Source organism: Myiozetetes cayanensis, unplaced genomic scaffold (genome assembly GCF_022539395.1).
Source record: "Myiozetetes cayanensis isolate MyiCay16 unplaced genomic scaffold, myiCay2020 scf13, whole genome shotgun sequence".
NCBI lineage: Eukaryota > Metazoa > Chordata > Aves > Passeriformes > Tyrannidae > Myiozetetes > Myiozetetes cayanensis.
In genome coordinates this window covers 4313182-4338721 of record NW_026086937.1, presented here as the reverse complement: position 1 = coordinate 4338721, position 25540 = coordinate 4313182, and the positions used below count along the sequence as shown (strand labels likewise).

The 25540-nt window shown below is 39.0% G+C and overlaps 1 protein-coding gene across 4 annotated transcripts in view; it reads left to right on the top strand.

The window, feature by feature from the left end:
• Positions 1-25540, top strand: part of ACSL3 (acyl-CoA synthetase long chain family member 3) — a 51127-nt gene that overhangs the window by 3864 nt on the left and 21723 nt on the right. The window contains exons 1-4 of one of the 4 annotated variants that reach the window (XM_050307787.1): positions 5368-5578; positions 11624-11727; positions 16107-16528; positions 23346-23523. In XM_050307787.1, the coding sequence (XP_050163744.1) occupies positions 16136-16528; positions 23346-23523 (571 nt within the window). In that variant the 5' untranslated portion in view covers positions 5368-5578; positions 11624-11727; positions 16107-16135. Of the gene's footprint in view, positions 1-5367; positions 5579-11623; positions 11728-16106; positions 16529-23345; positions 23524-25540 lie in introns of those variants that run through there. The other 3 variants (XM_050307784.1, XM_050307786.1, XM_050307785.1) reach the window with 3 other exon arrangements.

The following is a 25540-nucleotide window of genomic DNA, read 5'->3' as shown; positions in this document are numbered from 1 at the left end:
AGCCATGAGAAAGCAGGTGTGATCTCACTTTGAGCTTGAGGTTGAACCAGAGTCCCCCTGCTGTCCTTACTCACTTGAATTGTCCCATGGCTCCGTTAAGTTTGTACCAACAGAGCAGTCTCAGTGGAAGGTTGTGAGCCAGCTTATTTAGGACTGCGTGTGGTCTGGCAGTGCAGGTTTACACATCAAACCTGGAGGAGTATAGCAAGCACTCAAGCCAATCTTAAGCAGTTCCCAAATGGCAGGACTTTATTTGTTTAATTATGCAGTTAGAGTTGGAAGAACCTGCTCTTCATCCTGAGGGCCTGGTCTGCATCAGTGTTTGCCATGTAGTAAGACCTGAAGGGCTTTCAGAGCATTCAGTACTCAGCTTTGAAATAGAGTTTGGGATCTAATGATTCTGAGTCTGTTGAAGGAAATCCCCTGGCCAAGGCCATGTCCTAACCACATCTCCTGGATGGCTATTCTGAAATACAGGACTATGGGCAGGAAGGGGATAAATAGTGCAACTCTCTGAAGGAAGCTCAAACCTTATTGTATATTACCTTTTAAATGAATTAGAGAAAAGTTGTTCAAAATTCAAACTGGTTTTAAAATCAGCTTAATTCAAAACTTGCAAGAGTATTTTACTGACCCTGGGGAAGGAATTACTCACCCATGTGTCCTCTCATTCCTTAAGTGAGCCTGCAGCTCTCAGGAAGTCAAGGTGCTGACTTGGTGTCCATAAATTCCCGGAGGAGGAGGTGGCAATTTGTCACCACATGAGCATTGGGAAGTTGTCTGTCCCTCAGTGTTCGTGAGTCTTGTTAATTATGAAAATGTGCTAGTTAATTACAGTATATGAAATGGGACAAGCTGGCTTCTCAGTTCTGTGCGTTTCCTGAAAAGCAAGGAAGATAAGATTATTGAAATTATTGACTTAAATTTTCACTGATAGTGAAAACAGCAATAACAAACTGCAAGCCTTCTCCCATTTCACTGTAAAATTGGAAATCTAGTGGTTTGGTTTTTAGGAACTATGTAAATATCCTTACCCTGAATGCTTGGATCTACTACATGAAATCAGTATGAGACCTGGAAGGGGAAAATGAATAATAAATGTTAGAAGTGACTTGCTGAAGATGAAGCAGCAGAATAGCAGGACTCCTGCACTGCCAGATCCAGTTCCCCACCTATTTACTGTTTTACTTTTCTATCTGTGTGGAACATTCTCTCCTAAGCATACTTTGAACTGAAAATTATTTAAAAATACTTGTGCATCTTTAGAGGAAAGACTTTTACCTTTCCCTTACTGCTCTCCAGGACGGAATGGAACATGCCTCATTTTGTTCAGGTTGGCTGCTGAGACATGTGGGAAACCTGGACCATCCTCAGGAAGGTTTTTCCTGGGTGCTTTGCTTCTTGAGCCACTAGTGCAGTGTCATACATCAGTGTGCATGATGACACAACGTTTATTGGATCAGGCATACAGAATGATTTCTATCAACCAAAGTTTCAAGACAGTGTGAGAAGGTGGTTTGTGAAACTGTGTCTTCCGCAGCTGTTTCACCACACCATTATTAAAGTTTATGAGCTTGTTCTGTGAGAACCTGTGAAAAATGTGGAAAGTGGAACATCTAAGGTTAGCTTTTAGAATTTAGACGTGTTGGTAATTTGTGTTTGGTAAAGAGGTGTCTGTAGTCACTTTTAACCATGTGGGTATTTGCAGGAGGATTTCAGTGGTGGAGAGGTGCATCTGCTTTTTATGTCTGCAGATTTTGTAAGAATTTGTATGTTCATGAGTGCTGAAGAGGTGAGGCAGCTGGCATGGAGGGGTAGACAGTGGTCTCAGTAGTGCCGAGGCAGGGGGTCTGTGTGGCAAACTGGGTTTGGTCTGTTCCACAGCAGTAAGTCCACAAATGGCTCATCAAGCCCTGCTGACAGAACTTTCCAGGCTTTCATTGCTGCTGTTGGATTGTCATGATGAAGTATTGCTGCACTGTATTGTTCTAGGAAAACTGTGAATAGAGAAATGGTTTTCCTAATGGACAGCTTTGAGATGCTTAGAAAATATTTTCCAGTTAAGCAGTGCTGAAAATTCTTATGGAAGGGAAGATTCTTGTGGAGATTTTTATGTGCTTCTCTTGCAATCTGCACAAATAGCTTAACCTGGTAACGTCCAGTACTTTCAAGAACAAGGTACAAGTCCACTTCCCAATAGGTGCAGCAGGGCTGTGACCTGGTGTGTCAGCCACCAAGCCAGGGCTGTTAGTGGGTGTGAGGGTTTTTCATTAGGAATGCTAACTAAAATAGACAGGAAAAAAACCCAACCAAACAAACAAAACAAACAAACAAAAACACAAAACAAAAAAACCCCCTGTGATTTACCAGAAAAATAAGTTTTAGTTAATAAAAAGATAATCTTCTGCCCAAATCCTGTCTTATCCATCCAGAAATGCAGCTGTGGCCAGGTCCAGGGTGTGACAGAACTGAGAGATCTACTAACCTGACTTCCTCTTTTTGTGCACCTCTAGATGTTTATATACCTAAGAGTTTGAGTACAGTGGTTGAAACTGCCTACATTTTAATTATATCATTAGCTTAATATTTCATGACGCTTTTGGAGATATTTTTTTTTTTTTAAAGGAAGATGTACTTTTCTTGGTGTTTGAAATGTTGGAGGCTCATGAAACAGATGAAATATTTTTATTCTTTCAAAAATATTTAATAGTCTATTCTGGACTTCCAACTTGTCAACTTGTATTAATCTAGTATGAACATCTGTGTAACATAAAATAATTTTGCCTTAGAATATTAACAAAATTCCTACAAGTGCTGTTGGTACTGTATGGCACCTTTCTTTTTAAAAAAGGTCAGTGTTCTTGAAACTTAGCAGTGAAGGCTCTACCCAGCCAGGTACCTCCGTTCTGGTCGTGTTTACATAATGAGTCTAAGGGTGTGTTTGTTTTCCCTGAATAGAAAAACAGGATTCCCTTCTACCAAAACCTCCACCTACCTACGCAGTATTTGTCTGCTGATCCTGAACTACTGACTTGAATTATCTCCTGTGCAGACTTAAGTTACTTCCTCACCTTCATCTCATCCAGTCCATATCTGTGGGTACTGGATATTGTCCTTTGATTTCCAACACCTGTGTTTGTAAATTTTAAGGACACATAAGGACTTTGAGCTGAGAACCACATTTCTGTAAGGCTTCTTCACATAGAATAAAAGGGCCTCTAATTGAATGAGATCTTGTTTCGTGTTAGTTTTGTGTTATGCAATTGTTGAGCGTGTTCATAACTGATCCTGCCTTTCTTTGCTTACAAAAGAGAGAAGAATAAAAGGAGAGAAAGGGATATTTTTTTCAAGTGTCATGGAGGAGAGAGGTTGTCCTGACACTGTTACTTCTGAGGCTAGAAAACAGAACGATGACTCAAATGAGCAGATGCCACGCTTAAGTAAATTCTAGTGCTGGATTTTGAACAAAGGAGTAATTTTTCCCCAAGAGGTATTGGTATAAAACTTAGATCAAGTAGCTCTTTAGGAAAACACTGAATTTGAAATGTTTTCTTTTTCCTTGGCCATTTCTTTCTTTTATAATATCATATTCCCCACTGTCCCTAGAATTTTAGACCAGCCAAGAGAAATAAAAAGCTTTTAAAGTGGTTTGCAATGAAACAGCCTGCCAGTTTTTCTGTAACTCAGCAATTTGTGTGACTTCCCATTGGTCAGCCCCCACTTGTCGAGTGTCAAGAGCGCTGTCTGCCCATAAATACCTGGAGGAATGAGGTTGAAACATTAACAGCTGAAACCTGCTTCTGTGGTAGCCTTCCCCAGCCTTCATCAAGTGCTTAACTGGGGAACTGTGTTGCCATGGCTTCCAGGTGATGTTCCTTTTGGCACCTTGGCATTTATAGTGTCTTGTTTGTACTGTAGGAAACATTTGTTGAAGTTATTTTTACAGATTTTGCGGCATTCCTGGTGTCTTATATTTTTTTTTTAGCATTAAGTTCTGAAAAATATTAGGAGAGGGGCAGCTTTTGGCCATGCAGTACAGTTGGGGTATATGTTCAAATACAACTACTCTTCAGTGAAGTATTTCTTTAAACCAGCTTAGGGGTCAGGCATAATCATCTGTAAACCTGGGTGTTTAGGAGATGGGGTTTCACAGATACTCCTGTAAGCTAAGAAACAGCCAACTATATTTTTGAGAATAGATTTATAACTTGGGGCCAAGGTAAGATTACTAAAAGTGAAAATGGCGTATTCCCAAAACTTTGAATGAGTGAATTTCATTTCTCTCTTTCTATTTGTGCTCAGGAAAGGCTCTACAAGTTATTTTCTGCATTTCCATGGTTGCTGGAGTGAAGTACTGCTTTCGATATGTGTAGCTTAGTCCTTGCAGAGAGTTCAGTCTGGAAAGTATGAAACTCCCAGGGAGTGTTGGCTTGAGGCAACACTTCCTGGGGGCGTGATTTTCATAAATTGCATTCCTCTTGGTCTTTCTGCTGTGTGGCTTCAGGGGGAACTCTTCATTATTTTGAGAGTGAACATTAGATAATTCTGAAGCATGCATGTGGGCTTGGGAGCAGTAGTCTCTCCTTAGAAAGGTAGTGGTCCTTCCTGAAGGATCCATGACTTCCATCACAGGCCAGAGGAGAGGAGTTGCTCCTGTTCTGGAGTTTGTCACCACAGCAGAAAGTGGGGTGAGAAAAGCAGATATTTTTGTGGGAGCTTTTTCATTAATTTTTTTATTTTTGTAGTAAATACGTAGGTGACTGGACATAATGATGATATTTAAAAAAAACAACAATAACAAAAAGGATCACAAAACCAATATCCCCCCCCCAAAAAAAAAAAAACACCCTGACCTAAACCAAACAAACAAAACCCCAGAAATTAATGGAAAGAAACCAAACCAAAAAACAAAAACCAACCAAACAAAACCCACAAACAAACAAAAACCCCACCACCCCAAAACCCACCAAAACCAGAAAACCCACACCAAAACCCCAAGGAATTGAAACCTGAAAATGTACTCATCCTTCAAAAGGGAAGGTGTATTGAAAATGTCAGCAGCTTGGCCTTTCAAATTAAATGGTGAAACATCCCACTTTATCACTTTGATAGCTTTGATCATGCTGTGGATATCCTTTTTCCTTTGAGATATAAAATTCCTGTTGTACATATTGTTCATCCGACCGATGTTTTTCCTGTAAAGAACTCTCTCAAAAAACATGGAATTTTCACACTTTTTCTGGTGAGGTCTCTATCTCCATTTTGTTCTCTCAGATTTCCTTTGTTGCCCGAAGTGTATTCATCTTCTACTTGTTCTTTAAGAGCTTCTGGCTTAAGGTTGTGGTATCTAGTCTGTCAGGATTTGAACCAAACTGTGCAGGGTTTTTGATGTTTAATCAGTAGTTGCAGGCAGGCAGTTACGATTAAGAAATTGCATTGAGAAACTTGTAGAGACTTGTAGGCTTGGCTCGTGTTCTGCTTTTCAGGAAAGGGGAACACAATCCCAAAATGAACGGGCTGTCTGGACAAGAGCCACCAGGAGTGAAGTGAGCAGGACTGAGCAGGAGCTCGGGGAAAGGTAATTCTGGCAGGGGAGATCACGAGCACCAGGCACTCAGGACAGACCCCTGACTCAACCGAGGGAAGGGCTGCATGTGCAGAGTAATTAGCACGACAAACAAGAGATACAATTAGCAAATAGGGGTTTGAGTACTAAGTATCGAAAAAGCTATGTAATTTGTAACCAATGAAAACTGATGCCTCTGTTGAAATGTATAACCAGTGTACAGTTTTGCTGGCTTTGTGGGTTACACTAACCTCACTACTTTGCACAAACCAGAATGAGCAAATAAAATACCTCATCTTGGGGTGTGAATTGAGAACTGCACAACAGGTAAGGAGCCCGTGTTAGGGACAACAGTTATCCTGAACAAAAGCACATAAAAATAGAGAAGAAATGTTACAGAAAGAACACAAAGAAAACATAAATACAAATGCTTACCAGATTTTGGACCTGGCCACCTGGTATTTTTTAAAAAACTAATATAGGGTAATGGGTAACTTTTACTGTGACACTACATGAACTCAATTAATCTAAATGAGAACACTTTTATGCAGGTATAGTTTCTGCTGGAGAAAAAAAAAAAGCAAACAAACATAAGCAGCCTCACTGCTAAAAATTTGTGGGATTGTTATGTTAGATTTTTTTGTTCTGATCTGACAAATACATGACTAGGATACAGCACAAACCACATTGAATGTATGGCATCGGAACATCTATTTTTTTTTGTTTGTTTTCTTAGAAATAAACAAAGCAAGAATTGTTTATGCCTTAGCATTTCAGATTTCCCAGAAATTGGAGAACTGATCTTAGGCTGTTTTGTAGTAGAAAATAGTATATAAACCATTCTGGCCAGTCCCTTCGATTCAGATGGAAAGCAGAGTCTGCCTCCCAGTGGAAGTACTTAGGAGGATTGACTTAAACGAGTGGAAAGTGACTGTAGGAATTTGGGGGGTAATAAACTGGAAATGGTAAGTAGACCATTACTCCCCTTCTTCAGTAGCCAAAGGCTGGGAACAATGGTGAAGCTTCTGGCTTATTTTTACAAAGATTTTTTTCATACTGTATGTACAGTGGTATTAGTGTTCTTATTTAAGTATTTGGTTTAAAAATCTAGCAGTATGCCAGGGAAATTGGTGGGTTTTTCTCTCTCTGTCAGTTAATTTGTAGATACCAAAGTTCCTCTGAGATCTTCTCCAGTAGTAAGGTGCTTTATCCATTAATTTCTTTGTTTCTCTGACACAAACGTGAAAACATTGAATTTAGTTTAGCATTGAATACATCTCTTAAGTCCTCTAATAACTTTTTATAAAAAAGGAGTGGAAGCAGTGTATTTACAGTATCTGAAACAAGTAAGACCCGTGTTTGCCATGAAGCAGTAGTATGTAGTGGGAGGAGAAGGAGATAAAAGATGTAGCAGCACAGGATTGTGTTCTGGCATAACCATTACTTTGTTCCATGACTTTGAGTAGATGTTTTTAGCACACTATTTTCAGCTTGGGAAGTGTTTTCAGGTTTGCTGACAACAGTTGTTACCTTTAGAACTGTGTTTTATTGTTCTTATTAATAGAAGATATACTTGTCAATCCATTAAGTGTTTCAACTGTCTTGTATAAGCTAAAAAAAAATTGCTTAAGAAAAATAAATTTTTAAATATTTTGAATAGAAAAAAAAATCTAAGATGCAGGATTACAATGAGGTTTTCATTTTCAGTTGATGTTATTGAAAGGGTATTTGTGTTGTGAGTGAAGGTAGTTTTAGGAGTGCCTGTTTAAGTGTTGCTCTTGGAGCTCATTAGTGCTGACCTAATTTTGATTTAGTTTTATTTTTCACCTGTAATAAAGGTTTAAACTTAAAATTTGTAGGCTGTGCAGTAAGACTGTGCATTGAAGGTTCTGTAAGGTGTTTTCGGTTTTTGTTTGTTTGTTTTTATTGTTGTTTTGGTTTTTGTTTTGGTTTTTGTTGTTTTTTTAATAAAGTTTGTCTGCTTTGTAATTTCACTTTAGCTTTTAAAAAGCTTTTAGCTTTTAAGTTCTCAGAAATATTCCTGCCTTTGTTTTGTTAGAAAGCAGAGGATAGATGTACAAACCTGAGCCTCTTGCTGTCCTGCAGCATGTAGTGATATTTCATACAGTGGGGCTTGGAAGTACGTAGAAGGGGTTGATGTCAGATAGTTTTTAACACCCACTTACCATTAGCTTTTTTAAAAAAACTGGATATAGGAAGGATCTGTTTGAGAGAAAGTGCAGGTCTTTACCCTCAAGAAATGTCAGCTCCTTCTACCTACTTTAGTTCTGTGCTACCACGTTTGCCTCCCTGTTGTCTGCTGCCACTAAGTGTGATTCCCTCCCCCAAAGTAAATGAGCCTACTAAGAAGAAAAAAAACCCCTACATTTTCCTAGATAATAAAACTTTTTGTTTCAAAATTCAGCTAAAAGAGTAGAAAACATCTCCCTAGGGTAAAGGACTTGTTTGGTTCACGTTATTCCTACTGTTATAGTATCTTGGTGTTTAACAATTACATAACAATTTATTTATCCTGACACCATGCCTTCTGGCTGCCTCCTGAGGAAATAGGAGTATCATTTTGCAAACACTGACATGTGAAGAACATAAGTTAAACCCGTCTGTCTTCATAGGAATGTTTATTACCCTACATCCAGAATTTAAAGGTGTATAGGTTTGTACTAGCTGCAACCCCCAACGGTGAGCTCCAGAAAAAGTCAGTAGAGAGATCATTAGTAGGGAGAGCATCAGGTTAATCCTCCAGTCCGCAGCTCTTCTCTGATCCCGCAGTGCCCTGCTGAGGACGAGTCACAAGGCGTTCTGCTGCCGGTCTGTGCTGATCTCTGGTCTTCAACGGCTCAGTGGAGGTTTGATTTGCAGTACGATTGCCAGTCTCTTTCCCTCTTCCTCCTCCCGTTTTGCCTTGGCATTAACTCTTATTCGTGGTTACTCAGTTCGAGATAACAGAAGAATAACTTCTTTTGTAGTGCTAATTTTCTGTTGATTTGGGTGCCTGGAGTCACTCACCCTAGGCTGGAGTAAGCACCAGTGTTGATACAAAGGAAAATCCACTATTCTGCCCTGAGAAGGAGAGGGTTTAAAATGGATCAGCAAGCTAATCTGACTCATTCCTAGCCACATAGGCACTTGTGTGTTGGTACAATGGAGGGAAAGAGCTGAATTACATTTAGAGATGAACAGTCTGTTTTTATTAGCAGCCCAGTTAAACCTGCTAGAGCCAAACTGAAATCACACCCTCAGGCTGTGCAGTTCATGGCCAACCTTTGCTGCCCCAGCGGTCTTCTAAACTCTTACCTTGGAAATTGGCTCGTTCCAGGTCACGATGCCTCTTTCTCAATGGTCTGTGTGTGCCTTTGTGTGCTTTCCAGAAACACACTCATGCAGAGAACAGAGTTAATTTGTGCATTTGCTTGTGCTGACACCTTGCGGGGGGCGAGCTGCGGGAGCAGGAGTGCTGAGGTGGCTCCAGCAATCTGCCAGGGCCTGTTTGCCTTCCCCAGAAGAGCAACGGGAAGCTTTTAAAGAACCTGAGGATTCACCCAGGGTTGCGAAAGAGGTGGGTCAGAGGTGGAGGCTACAAGTGATCTGAACAAGGTAGCTCAGAATTACCCTAGATGTGCTCGCAGAGGGTAGTTATTCTCACCATGTCCAGAAGATCTGCCTCCTTTTGAGAGAAGAGTAGTGATTTTGGTCTCCCACCGAAGTGTGTAACCTAAGGACAGCTCACAGTGTGTGTGTGTAGCAACAGGGAGGGCAAAGTCCAGGGAGAGACAGGTTATTTCTTGTTGGGGACTGGGAGTGAGAAATCAAGGGCTGGAGGTGACGTGGGAATAATTTCTTTGTGTCTGCCTGCTTGAAGAAGTGTCACAAAAACCTTTGAGAGTGGATCAGTCTGTTTAATAACTGTGACAAGCCCTGTGTGGTGATGTGGAGCTGTTGAGGAAGGTCCTGCTGGGTTTGTTTCCAGTGGGTGTTGGGCACTGGGGGCTTGGTGCTGTGAGCGCTGCTTTGCTGAGCACCCTGTTGAAAGCCGATGTCCTTTGGGACAGAACCGTGGATCTGTTCCCAACTTGACTCCAGAGAGGCAGTCTGTTTTGTAACAGGGTTTTCAAGTCTGCCTGGTGAAGGGTTTTGTGGATGTCTGAGAGGATGTGGAAGGTCTCCCTTGTGCTAGAAGTGATACTGAGACCCAGGCAGCAGCCTGGAAAAGGGTGACATGGAGGGATGGGGAGGTTGGAAAATCAGCAAGCAGGGAACAAGGACAGTATGTGTGCTTGTGTGGAACCCACAGGGCACGTAAGAGAGGGGACTGCCAGGATGGCCTGGAGGGCACTGGACCCTGGGGAGCAACACAGGTTATGTGAGCAGTCCAGGGCAGCAGCTCTCTGGGGTGCAGGAGGTGGTGGGAGGAGAGGCTTGAGGAAGCAAGGGGGGTTAGTTGGGGAACTCAGGTGTGTCCTTGTGCTCTCTCTGCTGTTGCTTCAAATTCAAGAAGACAATACTTAGCACCATCTCCTCTCCAGGGATCCAAGGCATCCATTTCCACCATTCAGTTGGGCTTGGGATTTCCACCCTCTCAGTTTCGGGAAATGTGTGAAGGCGCTTCTGCTGTAGCTGTGAGGAACATCTGTTTTCAGATATAACTGTGTCTTAAATCCATATTGCAGAGAGATCTTCTGCTTAGATGGGTCCATGTTTAGGATTCTTCTCTGCACTGTTCATCCCCTCAGGCTCTATTTTGCTTCATAGTCCAGGGAATTTGCTTGTGAAGCATAGGCTGTTGCTCTTGTGTACATTTTGGTGGGTTTTTCTATTTTTATATAGATGACCATGTGAGTATTTATAAATTAATAATATGGATTTCTTTTAGACCTCTTCCTTTTTGTAAAAGAAAACTCACTTTTGCTGAATGCTAGCAAAGAATGGCTATTCCAATAGTGAATTCCAGGTGTAGTAAAAACCTGCTTCCTTAGGGTTGTTAATATTAATTTTTTAAGTCCAGATGTAAACCAGAGGTTAAGTTTTGATACAGTTAAAAGCCTGTATTATTGGCTTTGCTATATTGCCTTGTATTCATGTTGTTATATTTTATAGTGAAGAGATCATGCAGTGTGTGAAGATACTCAGTTATTTTGTCCATTAAAGCCTAACCCTCTGAATAACTGTTTTATATTTTCTGTGCATCTTAACAAATCAGTTTCTTTTTGCAAGATTCACTCATAAGAGAAATTTCATGTGTGTTCCTACAACTATAAATTGTTGACCAAAATGTTTTTTGCAAGAATATCTTGGGGTCTCTGGGTTTGAGTTTGATTTTGTTTAATTAGTATGTGTGAAATCAGGGAAGTCAAGTGAGGCAGTGAGCACACTGGTGTTCACCTCAAGCAGCAAATAATATTTTCCACTTTCAGTGGATATACTATCTCTGTATGAACTGAATAGCTGTGTAAATAATAATGTTTGCACAAAGGTAATAGGTACAAAATGTTTACATTTGCTGCATATTTTAAATGTGAATTGCTGGCACAGGTTAAGACTTCCTTCTGCAAAGGGCAATAAATAAAACTTTATTTAGTAGAGCAAAGTCAATAAATGCAATGATTACTACTTTATTTAGTCTTTTTATGAAGTGTTCAGGAATATTTGTTACTCAGGCTGAAACGTGTTCTCTGTGTAGACAGATAAACAAATATAGGTACATTTATGTTTTGTTTTGGTTCTTTTTTAACTCCTAATGGTAGAACCAGTGTACACTGAAAGCAACTGGGGAAATTAGAATTTGTCTGGGAGGCAAGTACCATGAGCTACTGAGTTTAATTAATGCTCTTCCAGCCCCCCTGATTCAGAACTTGAGTCTGAGCCATGGTTGTGTTACAATTGGCTTTGCTGAACTTGGATGTGGTGGGTCTACACTCTCTGAGGTGATACAGTGCAGTATCAGATGAGCAAGAGGCTTTATTTATTACATAATACAAGTGAAAGAATGGAGGATATGTTTTATAATTGCCATGTTTAATGGGGATTTTCCATTTTTAGATTTCATGCAGTTGCCTGTGACAGCTCCTGTTGAGTAAACTGAGACGGGAACATCTTGTATCGCCTGTTGTACCTGTACCTGCCACCATGAGAAGTTGCATAAGGTTTCTTTTTATTGTTAATTCATGCTTTTCTTGTAGTGTAGTTGTTATAAGCAGGTTAATTAGTAAACACATTCCTTTAAGGATTTTTTTTTTCCCTCATCTAACAAAAGTTTGCTTCTAAAACTAAAGGGTATAACAGTATTAGTATAAGTAGTATATCGGCCAAATCACTGATTATGAATTAAGCAGGATCAGTCCTAAAAAGAGCTGGTTTACTTCTCATTCATGAGTGTGCTGATTGCTGTTTCTCTTTGCTCTTGAAAAAAGTGTGTAAATTTTTAACTTGTAGTCTTGGTCTTTCCCATTTGGTGACAGCTTCATGAAACAGAGTTCCATGTAACTGAACAGCTATTGTGGAATCATTTGCTCGCACAGGTTTTCTATAGGTTGTATTCTTGCATAAATTAGCAGCTCTTCCCTCCAGTATTTAACCTCCCAACATTTCCTGCATCACTACTCAGCGTTTGAGCACTGATTCCTCAAAAACCCCAGCAGGATTATGTGAAACCAGGATGGATGCACGTTCTGTGAGTGTTTACAGCTCATCTGCAGACTGAACCACTTAGTTAGAATATTACCACATCAGGTATTTTTATTTGCCAGTGTAGGACAAATCACTAAGAACAGAACTCATGCATTGTCAAGGCAGTGGACTTTCTCACTGTGTCATAGTCTAACACTTTCAAAAACTGCTTAGGCTCATGTCCTCTGCTTTTCATTCCCTGCCCCAAAATGCTGGGTTTACTTACCCTCTTTTTATGGTTAAAAACAGTCATGTACTTCCAAAAATTAATGAGGTGGCAACAAATTGTACTTAAGTGAAATTGTAAAGTCCTGTATAGTATTTCACTAAACCTTCCAGAGTTTTTTGTTGTTGTTGTTTGGTGGTACTTTCTTTAAAGGCAGAATATTAAACAGCAGACAGTGCCTTTCTTTTAAGCCTTTCAAATCTGATAAAACCTTGAAAATTTACTAAAACTTAATTTTCATATTATTTCTGCAAATTGATTATGAATAATGTATTTTCATTTTGAGTTTTTAGAATACCATACAGTAAAGGTTTGAAATAAAAGTGTTTGCTTGTGCATATTTCTCTGTATCTTAATGAAAAGAATCTTTTTCCTTTTACATTGTCATTAAAAATGGGGGGGGTGTGTTAAGATTAAATGACCTTTTATTTAAAAAAAAAGCCAAAACAAACAGAAACCAACAGAAAGTGTACTGTCATGTTAAGCTGCATGCTTAGTGATCCATTTAGCTGACTTCATTTAGTCTTTGAGAATGGCAGTGATAAATCTGTTGGGGATGAAGGCATTTTAAACTGTTTTCCTTTGCTTACCTGGTATTTTTCTCTTTAACAACATACCAAACAAAGAAACAAAATGATGAATTAAAATGCATCTTCTGTTCTTCAGTTACCCAAGGAAAGAGGTGGAGCCTTTTCATTGCCACTAAGGAATTTCCTTTGTGTCATGGCTCAGCTCTCCTTAGAACAATCACCCTACAAAGATACTGGAGCTTATCCATCTGTTGAGACTATTATATTTTTCTTGCTTGTTCAGAAAGGGAATGCACTTTTCCAACTTCCAATTACAGTGGTAATTACAATTAGTTACAAGCATAGATACTCTGTAAATATTGTAGTCTGAAATCCATTGCCAAATTGTCAACACTGGCACAGGAGTGCTCTCTAAGTTTGCTATCATCTCCTAATTATAAGACTTTGAAGGAAGAAAAATGGAGTCCTATAGGGCCTTTAAGGCAAGATACTTCATGTGCAAAAGATAGTTTTTAATCTTAAAAAACCTGCATTTTAAATGAAAAAACTTTTGTGAGTGTTAATTTTTAAAAGAAATTGTTTGCAGTAAATGACTTGTAACAGCCTCACTTTTCTGAAGGAGGAGGTGAAATAATTAGCAATTTATTTGGGGTAAAAGACATACATCAGAGCAGAGTTCTGGAGCTGGATGCTTACTTTTCTGAGCCAGGGTGACATTTCAAAACACTTCCCTCAACTCTGTCTTGTTGTAGTGTTCCTTAGACCCTTTCTTGCAAAGCAGCCTTTTATGAAATGGTGGGCCTGAGCACAATTTATGTTTGCAATTCAAAGCCAACATTTCCAGGTTTGGGGGTTATGTGCAAGGCTTGATGTGAGACCTTGATGTGGTTATTTTAGAAAGGGTGGGAAAGGTTCCTCTCTCCTCCTGAGGCAGGAATAAAGCTGTTAGGATAACTGCAAAATCAAATGGCAGGTTGCTATTCCAGAAGGGCTCAGTGCCTCTCTAACCAAGGAAAGGTATGAAACTTAGAATATTTTTAGACAGGCTTGACTGTTTGTCAGACAAGGAATTTCTTTGGAGAAAAGTTTTCCTAAAGGTATTAAATGAGTTGTTTTAGGGTTTTGTTTTTAACGGTGTTTGTGGTTGAATTCTGTTTCTACTTCGTAGGCAGAGAGTTCTCCAGCTTTGTAAAGAGAAAAAAGATGTGTCCCTCCTGAACTGGGCCAGACGAAATTATAGGGCAACATACAGTTTTTTGAAAAATGGGTAAACTTTTGCTGTGTGAACTTTAGATTAGCTTTAAAGCATCTTGTTCTATTTGCTATCAACAACAACACAGTTTTTCTGGGCAGCAGTAGCTTATTGGCTGGCTCATGATTATTTTCCTTAAGTATCCTTCAGTGACCGACTAAGAACATAAGTCTCTTCAAATGATTACTGAGTTTGCCCTTTAGCCTATTTAAATTTGGTGGGTTTTTTTATTTGTCATTGCTTTTTGTCTTTAATCTGAAAATTAAAATATATGCACTTCCTTTTTTTAGATTTTTAAATCTCCTTTTCCCCCTGCTGCTTGTTGCAGTAACTCCCTACTGTGAGGAGCTCCTGTTGGTTGGGGGTGCATCTGTGGGTGCTCTGCAGGCTTTGGTGTTGCTTGGTTCCTTCAAACTGCCCGTAATGATGCAATGTGAAAAATGAGATTACAGTAGCTTGTTAGGGAAGAAGCTGGTGAAATATCTTTGCTTAAGAAATTGTATGTTTCAAGGAAAGGTGGAATTAATCTCATCCTATAAAGGAAGGGTGTTGGGTTGATCTGTTCCCAAAGGAAGCTACAGATCTAAAATTAATGAAGCAAGGGTTCTTTTCATTACTACTGAAGGGTCTTACATGGCTTAAACATTACTTTTTCAGTTCAAATTTCATTAGGGTTTTTGGAGAGTTAGTGGACAAAGAGTCAGTGAGTGTAAGACATCAGCAAAGAATAATGTGTCTTACAAATGAAAATTTACTTAATTTAGTATTGTCAAAAGCTGTCCATCTTATGTATATATCATTATTAGTTGCTTGATTTGTGATAGTAATAAGTTCTATCCATACCCTTGAAAAGTTACCTGAGTGAAATGCATTTGTAATTCATTTTATGTACAAAACACTGATTTTAGTAACTGATGTCTCGTTCACTGTTGCATAAATTCATCCTCAGCCATTATGGCAAGTGTTCTGGTTTTCCATAATGTTTTAAATTGTTCTGTTGATTTGTTGTTTTTTTTTTTTAATCTTTTAGGTAGATGGCATCATTTCTTGACTCAACAATAGAGTACATTAGAAAGTAATATCATCATTGTGATCATTGGATATGACAAATGATGCTTTTCAAAAAGTCAAAGTGAACATCCTGGCATCATTAGGGACCCTGTGAAAAGTTACACTTCTCTTTGTAGTGTTGTTGTTGGGAATTTGGGGGTATTTCTAAGCTATTTACCAGTATTTACCAAATATAAGTTAACTCACTGTCATGTTTATTGATGTAACAAGTGTGCCCATTGCTTATTGGTTTTGAGACTGAAGTCAGGGGACCCATGGGAAGTCTCTGACTGATGGGAAGGAATAAAAGGACCAGCAAAGTTCTGTCACATACAGGGCCTTCCTTGTCTTATGTAGGTGTCTCAGTGTGTCTAATGCTTCAAAAGCATTTCAGCATCCTCAGTGGTTGGTGTTCCCACGTACAGAGAGCAGGGGCATTGCTCATGTTCTTAGGGCTTGTTGGAGGCTGATGTACAGATACATAAAGATTGCTAATGAAAATACACATGTAGGTATGCTGATGTGGTTGGAGGGAGTCTTTTAAACTGCACAATCACATAACATTTTCAGAGAAATGCATCTCATTCACATGTAATTCTACTACAGTCTGCTAAATGGGAACGGAAAAGTTTTTCCTCATGTATCAATGTCTTGTTTCATTTGTATTAGGGATTAAGACTTACAGCATAATTTCTGCATAACAAGACCTACAGGGATATGGATTGCAATATTATGTTTGAAAATAACCCTCTGCCAACAGTGATAGTTTACCACTAACCTTTTCTTTTCTCTTTTCAGATTTCTTTGGATCCCTGTGTAGTTGATTCATGTTTCCAAACTCCTTCTCGGAACCTTCACAAGCAGCCAAAATGAAGCTAAAGCATAACATCAACCCTATTCTTTTACAGTTGATAAACTTTATCATTTTGGTGTACACCCTTGTGACATACATTCCATGGTACATACTTTCGGGATCAAAGCAGGCTATTGAAAAAGCCAAGCAGGTTAAAGCCAGACCTGTGAATAACAAGGCCGGGGGTGCTTACAGATCTGTTAACAGCCTACACTGCTTAGCTTCAGTTTTATACCCTGGGTGTGATACACTTGACAAAGTTTTTAAATATGCAAAGACTAAATATAAGGACAAAAAGCTCTTGGGAACACGTGAAATCCTGAAGGAGGAAGATGAAATCCAGCCATCGGGAAAAGTTTTTAAAAAGGTAAGTCTTTCTGCAGTCTGCCTTTAAGAATTTTTTTTCAGAACGTGTTTACTTTCTTGTGCAGCACTTCTAGTCCACTAAAGCAAAGCTGGGTAAACAAATAAGTTTCTCTACTTAGATTAAATAGTTTTGAAAAGAGTTAAATGATCTAATTCCTGATCTTTCATTACTTGGTGTTTAAAACAAATCTAAACCTTCTTTTTACATTCTTGAGTAGATATCCTTTTTTTATGGTTTTAGCAGAAGAAAAAGCACAAATATGTTTTAATTGTTTGTTTTTAATATTCAGCTGATGATGTAAGTAGCTTCAAAGGTTGCTTTTTAGGCAAATTAAGAAAAGTCTCCTTTTGTATTATTCTGAACTATAATCAGATAAAAATTGAAAAATTACTAGATGCCTATACTCAGATGTGCCATTCCAGTAAACTCAGCTATAACTTAAGGATTTGCTGTTCTGCCCTGTGAATTCAGGACTTAAATGAAGCTTTTGTTTGGAAAAGGATTGCACAGACTTTATTGGAACAGTCTTTGTCTTTTTCTGTTTTGTCTCCTTTAAGGTGAACTGCTTCTCTGCTAATATGTAATCCAGGTGTGTGTGTGGGATGTGATTGCAGTATGAACTCTGTTTCAAGGGATAGATTTTTTTATAGTGTTTAATGTTCAAGCCTGTATTGTCATTTGCTGCTTTGTATTTGTTCAGAGGTATTTAAAAATTCACTTTTGCCTGAAGAAGCGAGGCTGCAACAGGATACATATTTCTGTGCATCTGTGTGTAGTGTACTAAAGGTCTGCATTTCTGTATTAGAAGTTGTTAAAATCCATGATATAAAGGTAATTTTTAGCTAAGATTGGTTTCCCTGCAGATGAAAAAATTATCTCTTCATATAATAAAAAATAATATACCTTAAATAAAAGAAAGTTAAAATAAAATCCCTTAAATACCGCTAGTTTTAATTCTGTTGGAGAAGTACGTTTACAGTAGAATTTGGTTAATATCCGAATATATGGCAAAGGTCAGTTCTGTTAAATCTTTATAGAAGCTTAAATTGTTAGTAAAACTTCCTCTCAGCTACTGAGTTAGTTTTTTTCAGTATGAAGGAAGTGCTGGGATGAATGGTTACATGTAATCTTTCTTGATGCACATTTTGCTGCCTCATTACCCTGTAAAGAAACAGAAAGTTCATGTTGTACAGAGTGGTACAAAGAAAGGCTTCTGAGCACAAATCAGAATTTTGGCTTCCTGTGGTATGTGCCCTGTTTTTCAATTGCAATTGGTAATGTGAGACTTAAGAACTTAGGAGTTTTAGCCTTTTCCATTATGCAAGCAGAGTGTTCTGAATGTTGGAAAGCTGAAGAATGTTTGTGTTGATCTACTTAAATTACTTGTTTCTAAGTATGTAGACTTAGAAATTACCCAAGTTAGGTAATTTTGTCTGAGCTTGACACAACAGTTCATTATGGTCGATTGCCACACTTGCCCTCGTGTTAGTTTGTTCCAAATTGTAGCATTATCACACAAATCTACTTTTAATTTTTTTTCCATTAAGGGATACAATGTTCCTTACTACCTCATAGCAGATTTTAGCAAGAGAGGAAAATTGGACCATTTCCCACAATACCTTGTTGGTTCTAAATGTCAGGGTTCTTTTCCTTTGGTTTCTGTCTTTCATACCACACACCATTTTATTGCCTGGATTCTTTTAGCAAAGGCAACTTGCTGAGATTTGCTTGGTGCAGCTCTTCAAAAAGCTGCATGACAAGTTTAATTCTTAGGTATAATGCATATAATTTCTATACTTTACAGAATCTGCGAAACTTGTTAATTGCTATTCCCTTTCCACGATTGAACACAGTGATTGGCGTGATTGATGCATTTTTCTGAGGTCATCTGCAAGTCAGGAGTAGATCTGAATGTATATCATGGGTCTGGCTGAATTGCAGTACCTATTAGATGTGCTCCTCTGCAAATTGCAGTGGGCTACATTAGCCTAATTAATGATTCATTAATGGGGTAGATATTATATCTCAAAAAAGTAAAATATTTAACTTGTGATTCTTGGGAGAGTTAAGTGTGCTCACACTTATAGCTGAAATTATTTAAAGCTTATTAACATCTTTAAGATCCGATATGGCGTTAATTTATTTTGAGATATCCCAGATAATGTGTAATTTCTTTAATTTTTGTGATGTTTTATTGTTACAAAAATATTTATTCCTGTGCAGTTGCAGAAACTCATGGGTGTGAATAAAATATAAATACTTGTTCATGCTCACTTTGTTGCATTTTATAATATTTCATATGTAGTTAGTTCTTCTGTTTCCTTCCGTGGTGTACTTCTCCAATTTTCTTCTTCAATCTCATCATTGGAGAGCATACTTAATATTAATTTCATAAAATATGTATTTAAGTCAGGATAAAAAATACCTCCAAGTTTAAGACATAATTAATTGAAAAAAATCATTAATTTAAGCAGAGCTAAATTTTATGATGCCCAAAAGATGGGCTTTATTCTGCTGGCTGCTGGTTTTATGTCATCTTAGTTATATTGTCAGGTGCTTGCTTTTATCTGTGTTGGTATGTGGATTTTGCTCTGTGTGTTTGTGTTCTTTTGGTGGTTTATTTTTTGAGGGGGATGTTTGTTTGTTTTGGAGATTGGTTGTTTGTCGTTCTGTTTTAAAAAGGGTTTGTAACCAAGAACAGAGCTAGTGGAAACATAATAAATAAGACATAGTGAGGAAAAGAAAACACAGTTTTGAGAGAGGAAGGTGATGCATCTGAAGCCTGAGAGAGAGATTTAGGTGAAACAGCAAGCACGTGGGAAAGCACTTGAGAATTCAGAGCTCATTATTGTTGATACTGAAACTTATTGTGAAGGTACAGGAAGGTTCTTGCCATGCCAAGTCACTGAGCAGTAAAAGAGTAGTTTATGATGTTGAAAACCATAGAATGCCATGTAAATAATGTTTTAGAGTGCTGTTTTTTTTTTTCAGAAGTGTTCAGCTGCAATCCATGTTTTCATTTGAAAAAGGCCGAAAGTAGACCTTTCAAATAATCTTGTTTGTATTATTTATAATATGCTTTCTACAGGAAAATGTATTTAATTAATGATTACTTGCTTCCAAGTAGTAGTCAAGGTTCTTTAAACCTTATTAGGTACATTTAGGAAGACCTTCAAAGGTGACTGAGGTCAGGTAGTTTAAAGACTGTACTTGTACCAGCATCTCTATGGAGAATATTTTATGACACCTTCACAGTAAAAATTTCAATATCTCCCTAAAATCCAGGTAAAAGAAATGTTAACTGCATGTTTAGTGTCTACGCTTTTCCGGATTTCCAAATAGTAATGTAGTCCTGATAGTTCCTACTATTTTATGGTGCGTTACATCAGTAACTCATCCTGCAGTTTAGAATCTGGAGCACTAGAGGGCAGCGGTTTCCTATGGAATGTCGTGTTTCCAGGGAAAGCCCCAGCGCTGCGTTCTCTGCTGGGCACTGCTGAGGTTTGTGGGGTTCTTCAGTGAATCCCCACTTCTTGGGCATTCAGTTGCTTTCTTTACATGCATAAGTAGTTACCAAGCAAAAGCAAGTTCTGAGAGTTGTAAAGTTAAATGTGTGTGAATGTTTAAAGGATTGTGGCACTTAATGTCAGCCTTCCCAGCTGTTTACAGCAGAAACTGAAGCACAGAATTGTTAGGGTTGGAAGGGACCTCTGGGGATCCTCTAGTCCATCCCCCCTGCCAAGGCAGGGTCACCTGGAGCAGGTGACACAGGAACACCTCCAGGTGGGTTTGGAATGTCTTGGGAGAAGGAGACTCCATGACCTCCCTGAGCAGCCTGTTCCAGTGCTCTGTTACTCTCAGTGTAAGGAAGTTCTTCCTTATGTTGAGGTGGAACTCCTTGTGTTTTAGTTTATAGCCAGTGCTCCTCATCCTGTCACTGGGCACCACTGAAAAGAGTCTGGCACCATCCTTTTGTCACCCACCTTTGAGATATTTCTGTGCATTAATGAGATCCCCTTCAGTCTTTTCTCTGGACTGAACAGGCCCAGCTCTGAGTCTCTCATTATAAGAGAGATGTTCCAGACCCCAGATCATCTTTGTGGCCTCCACTGGACCCTCTCCAGTAGCTTCTTGTCTTCCCTGGACTGTGCACTGGAAAATATTAGTGAAAGCTACTGAAGGGAAAGGCCAAGAATGGAGATGGATTTGGAGACAAAAAAAAATAAGGAAGGTTGAGAGAGACCAAAACCTGCTCTGTGTCCTGCAAAAGAAGCATATAGCAAAATGCAGAGGAAAGGGACATACAGAGGCAGTATGTTAATATTTATAGATGTATATATGAATATATATTATTATTTGATAAGGTGTATATAGTATAAATAATGTAGGGAGGGAATAGAGAAAAAATGCTGGGCATGGGGAGGAAAGGAACATTGGAATTTAAATATATGGAAGGCAGTAGGAAAGTAAAACTCAAAATAACTGCATTGAAAATAGTCTTACCTGTTTTCACATGTCAGCATTCTTCAGAAATGTATTTTTATATATATATATAAAAATAACTATACCTAACAGTGCTATACATCCTTCCTGTGGATTTTTCCTTTTTAAGAAAACAAGGCACCAATAAGGCTTCTTTCACTACTTCACATCAAACTTGTTTAAGTAATGAGGATGAATTATGTAAGAGAATTAAAAAAGGGAAAAACCCAGAATCTTAAGTCTTACTTGGAAAGATTCATTTTTGGCCCTTTAATGATTTTTTTTTCCCCCTGACTTTAATGAGTTACGTAGTGAATGGTGGAAATTACTAAAACCTTTTATGGGTTGACAAACTTACGAGAAACAGTAAAAAGAATCTGCTTGTATTTCCTGGCCTAATTATTTGTGTACAGTTTTCCTGAGGCCACGCTGTAGGCAGAATATAATGGGGGCAAGGGTGTTACCCAGCTCACTGCTATAAATTGTTTTCAACTGATGAGCTTGTCAAGAATTTCCAAGTGTGCCAAAAATACTGCCTTTGGGGAAAAACGTCCCAAATTAGAATTTAAATTTCCAAATTACCGAACTTTGGATGGACGGGAAAAGGTGCAATATTTTTGTTGGAAACAGTAGGAGTTTTCTACACCAGGAATATCTTGGTGTGTTGAAAGGGACCCCAAAATCCCCCTGTTGTTGGGGGGCTGTGGCAGTGAGCACCAACCAGGGGTGAGCCCCTGCCCCTTGGGGTTCTCACACTGCTTGCAGTGGAGATTTCCAACCTGATCTTTCTGCTCCAGCAAGGTTTTTGGCTCTGAAACAGCCTGTTTGCCAATGCAACTGAGTTTCTGTAACCAAACCAGGAAAACCTGAGAAGATAGTTGTGTGAGAAATATGTATTTTCTGGCAAAATTGCTATATATTGCAAGTATTGGGTTTTGAGTTCATTAAACGGTGTTTTCCTGTGAAAACATTTGTGGAATTTCTGAGCCAGCTGCATGTGTACCTGTCCTGAGTAAAGAAAGGTTTGTCCTGCAGAACAAGTAGGTTAATGAGCAATATGCAGTGAGACTGGTAGGTACAACTCAGTTACCTGATTGTAACTTCAGCACTCTGGAAAAGTGTTTAGATAAAAGCAATCTACTAAACTTTATTTTTTATTAGAGGTTGAGAGAGGTTTTTAAATGTATTTTATTAAGGAAGTGGATGTGGAAATACATACTCATTAGAAATATAATTACATGCCAGAACGTTGTTAGATTTAACAACCTACAAGATTGAAATTTATTTCAAGTTGATGAGTGAAATGTGGAAAAAAGAATGGGGAAGGAGGGAGAAATTTTGCTTCTCTAGCTTTTTTTAGCATTTGCTTGCATTTATTACTAATATTTTGTAGTTAAAGAATATTTCTGAAATACTTGACTAAAAAATTTTATTTTCCAAAGTTGTCAGTGTGCCTTTGTATAACTAGATGGTTAAGGTATAATGATTTAGAGTCTGGATTTTCAATGTAAAACATCTTCTTACTGCATCTAGATATGAAAATATCTAGAATATCCTCAAAGAGATATTCTGTCACTCAGTAAGAAACTAGGACTGCAAGGTGCAAGTGGCACATGTAGAAATCTGTGATATGACCTGTAAATTTAAATCCAGTTTTACTGTGCACCAGCTTTCCTGTATAGAAGAAAAGTGAGATTGCTTAATATTTTCCACATGGCTTCTCAGAACTGAGGTTTGCCAGTAATTTCCAGTCTGGTCTTCAGTCCCACTTTTGTTTAACAGTAAAAAAAGGGCAAAATTATTGCTACTCTTCCCCTTGACAATTGTTTCAGAGTGAAGGGAAAAGGGATTTCACAATTTCTGACTGAGGACCTGTGGATATGCTGCTTTCTGTATTCCAGTTTACATTTTCTTAATTAATGCCTAAACATGATATTCATGCAGGAGAACTGTAGCCAAATATAAAGAATGAATTGTACCAGCTAGTGCTTGTCACCCTTTACATAAAACAAACCTTTTTTAAAAAGTAAAGGCATGTGGGCCAGATAACCACATTTCAGAGGGCTTCTGAAGTGCTGTGGGCATCGTGTGCTTCCCTCACGTGAAAACAGAGACTGAGGTGGTAACGTGCGTGGAGATACTGCAGTATTTGTGTTGGAAATTCCACAGGCCCTTTAGCTTTTGGCAAGAATATTGTTCATTATCTTGAGTAAACTGCTGTTATAATTCAAGCACGTTACTTCAGACATCTGTGGACTCTTCACGTGGGTGAAGATGTAGTAGGACATGTGTTAAGGATTTTCGCTTTCTAAAATGAACTTATTATTCTTATTAGGTCATCCTTGGCAAGTACACCTGGCTTTCTTATGAAGATGTATACATTAAAGCTGTTAACTTTGGAAATGGCTTAGCAGTGTTGGGTCAGCAACCAAAGACTAACATCGCTATCTTCTGTGAGACCAGAGCTGAGTGGATGATTGCAGCACAGGCCTGCTTTATGTGCAACTACCAGCGTAAGTCCACGTCTTCCCTGAAGTTTTGATCTTACTACACAGTCTGAAAATAAAACCTTTTCTTTGCTTTACCTACTAAGAAAACTTGATATGTGTTTTATATAGAGCGTTAAAATTTACGAATTGAAAAATGCTGCATAAGGTAGAGACTGTGCACCTTACAGCATTTTGTGTTAGTGAAGAGAGAAACCTGCATCTTTGCAGATGGGGTATGATTTTGAGTTTGCTCAAGGAATTCATGGGAGGTTTGTCTTCTTTTAATCTCAAATCGGTACAGATTCCCAAGTTTCTAAAAACAAGCAAACAAACAAAAATCACACATGAATTCGTTAACTCAGTTTCAGGAGTTGACGTCAAACCTTCATCTGTGCCTGTAAGTTTTGCTTTAACTGGGTATTTTGTCAGTTCTTCGGTTTTGATTTTGGTTAGGCCTGTTTTTCTTGCCAAGAAATCTATTGAGTGCTAATCTCAGCTTGCTCTAGTTGTTTAAATGTCTGTTTCATCATCACTTGTAGTATGTCATTCACCTTCTGTGATGCTCTCAGAGGTCCATATCTCCTTGTACCACAAGGCATGCTAGAAACTGCTGTTCCTCACAGGCTTTGGCCTCTTCCCTTCTGTGTTAACCCTCCTTCAATAAGAGATGGGCCATAAAAGCCACATGTGCAGAAATTCCTGATTTGCTACCTATGTGCACCAAAGATGTCAGATAGACTTTTATCAGGTTTTCGAAGCAAGCCTAACAAGATTATTATATCTTCAGTGGCCTCTCTTTGCTCTGAGCACGAATCTGTTTCAGTTTGAGAAATCAGGTGTTGTTGAGTGTATAGCAGTTTTCACTTACATAAGTCTTTACTGCGTCTCTCAGGTTATTTTGTGTGTACCTTTTGCTGTATTGTTCCCTTAGTTAATGGGTGGAGTTGATGACAAGGTGCACTGCTCTAACACATTTCAAAGTCAGCATGCTTGCCTTATATGACACCTGGCTCTGCAGACAAGGAGGGAGTGGATGTCCTGTACTGTGACTTCACCAGGGCCTTTGGCAATGGGCTCCTGTAGTACCTGTACAGCCAAACTATTCAGATAAAACCTGGATAAGTAGGGCCAAGTTACTTGCCAGCCCTCAGGGGTTGATATTGACTCCAATACTGTTTAATTTCTTTATTGAAGACCTGGATGATGGGACAGAATGCAAACACAAGAGGTCACAGCATGTTGTGGGCAGCAGCCAGTACACTCAAGGACAGGGCTGATGTAGAGAGGAGCCTGTCAGCTGAAAACCGTGTTGTCTGGAACCTCATGGAGTTCGGTGAAGGCACTTAAAATTTCCTCTGTGTGTGCTGGAATACCTCATGTACCAGTATAGGCTGGGGGACAGCTGGAGAGAGCAGCTTTGCAGAGAAGTACCTCAGGGTTCTGGTGGGCAGTGGGTCAATCAGATTTCCCAGTGCCTTCTTGCAGTGGGGACCAGCAGCATCCTGGGTGATGGTAGCGTGGCTGTAGCACTTAGTGTCCAGGGAAATGATCCTTCTCCTCCTTTCGAACACTGGCAAAACCACATCTGGAGTACTGTGTCTGCTTTAGGGCTTCCTTGTAGGAAAAAAGACACTGACATACTGGAGCAGGTCCAGTGGAGGGCTGCCAAGAGGCTGAAGGGGCTGGAGAACGTGACATTTGAGGAGAGGCTGATAGAGTGGGGTCTGTTCAGCATTAAGAGGAGTGAGTTCAGATCTTGTTGCCATCTAGAACTATCCCATATGAGCACACGGAGGAGGAGAAGCCAGACTCTGCTCAAAGGTGTGTTTTGATGAGACTGGAGAGGACAGGTACTAGTTGAATGGCAGGAAAACTTTTGATATTAGGACAAACCTCTTCACTATGATGGTGGTTCAGTGTCAGAACAGGAACCTAGAATAACTGTGAAATCTCCATCCTTGGAGATAGGGGAAAAACCAGACTGGCCATGGCTCTGAACACTCTGCTCTAATGAATGGTGTGTGCAGGTGGTCTTCCCAGG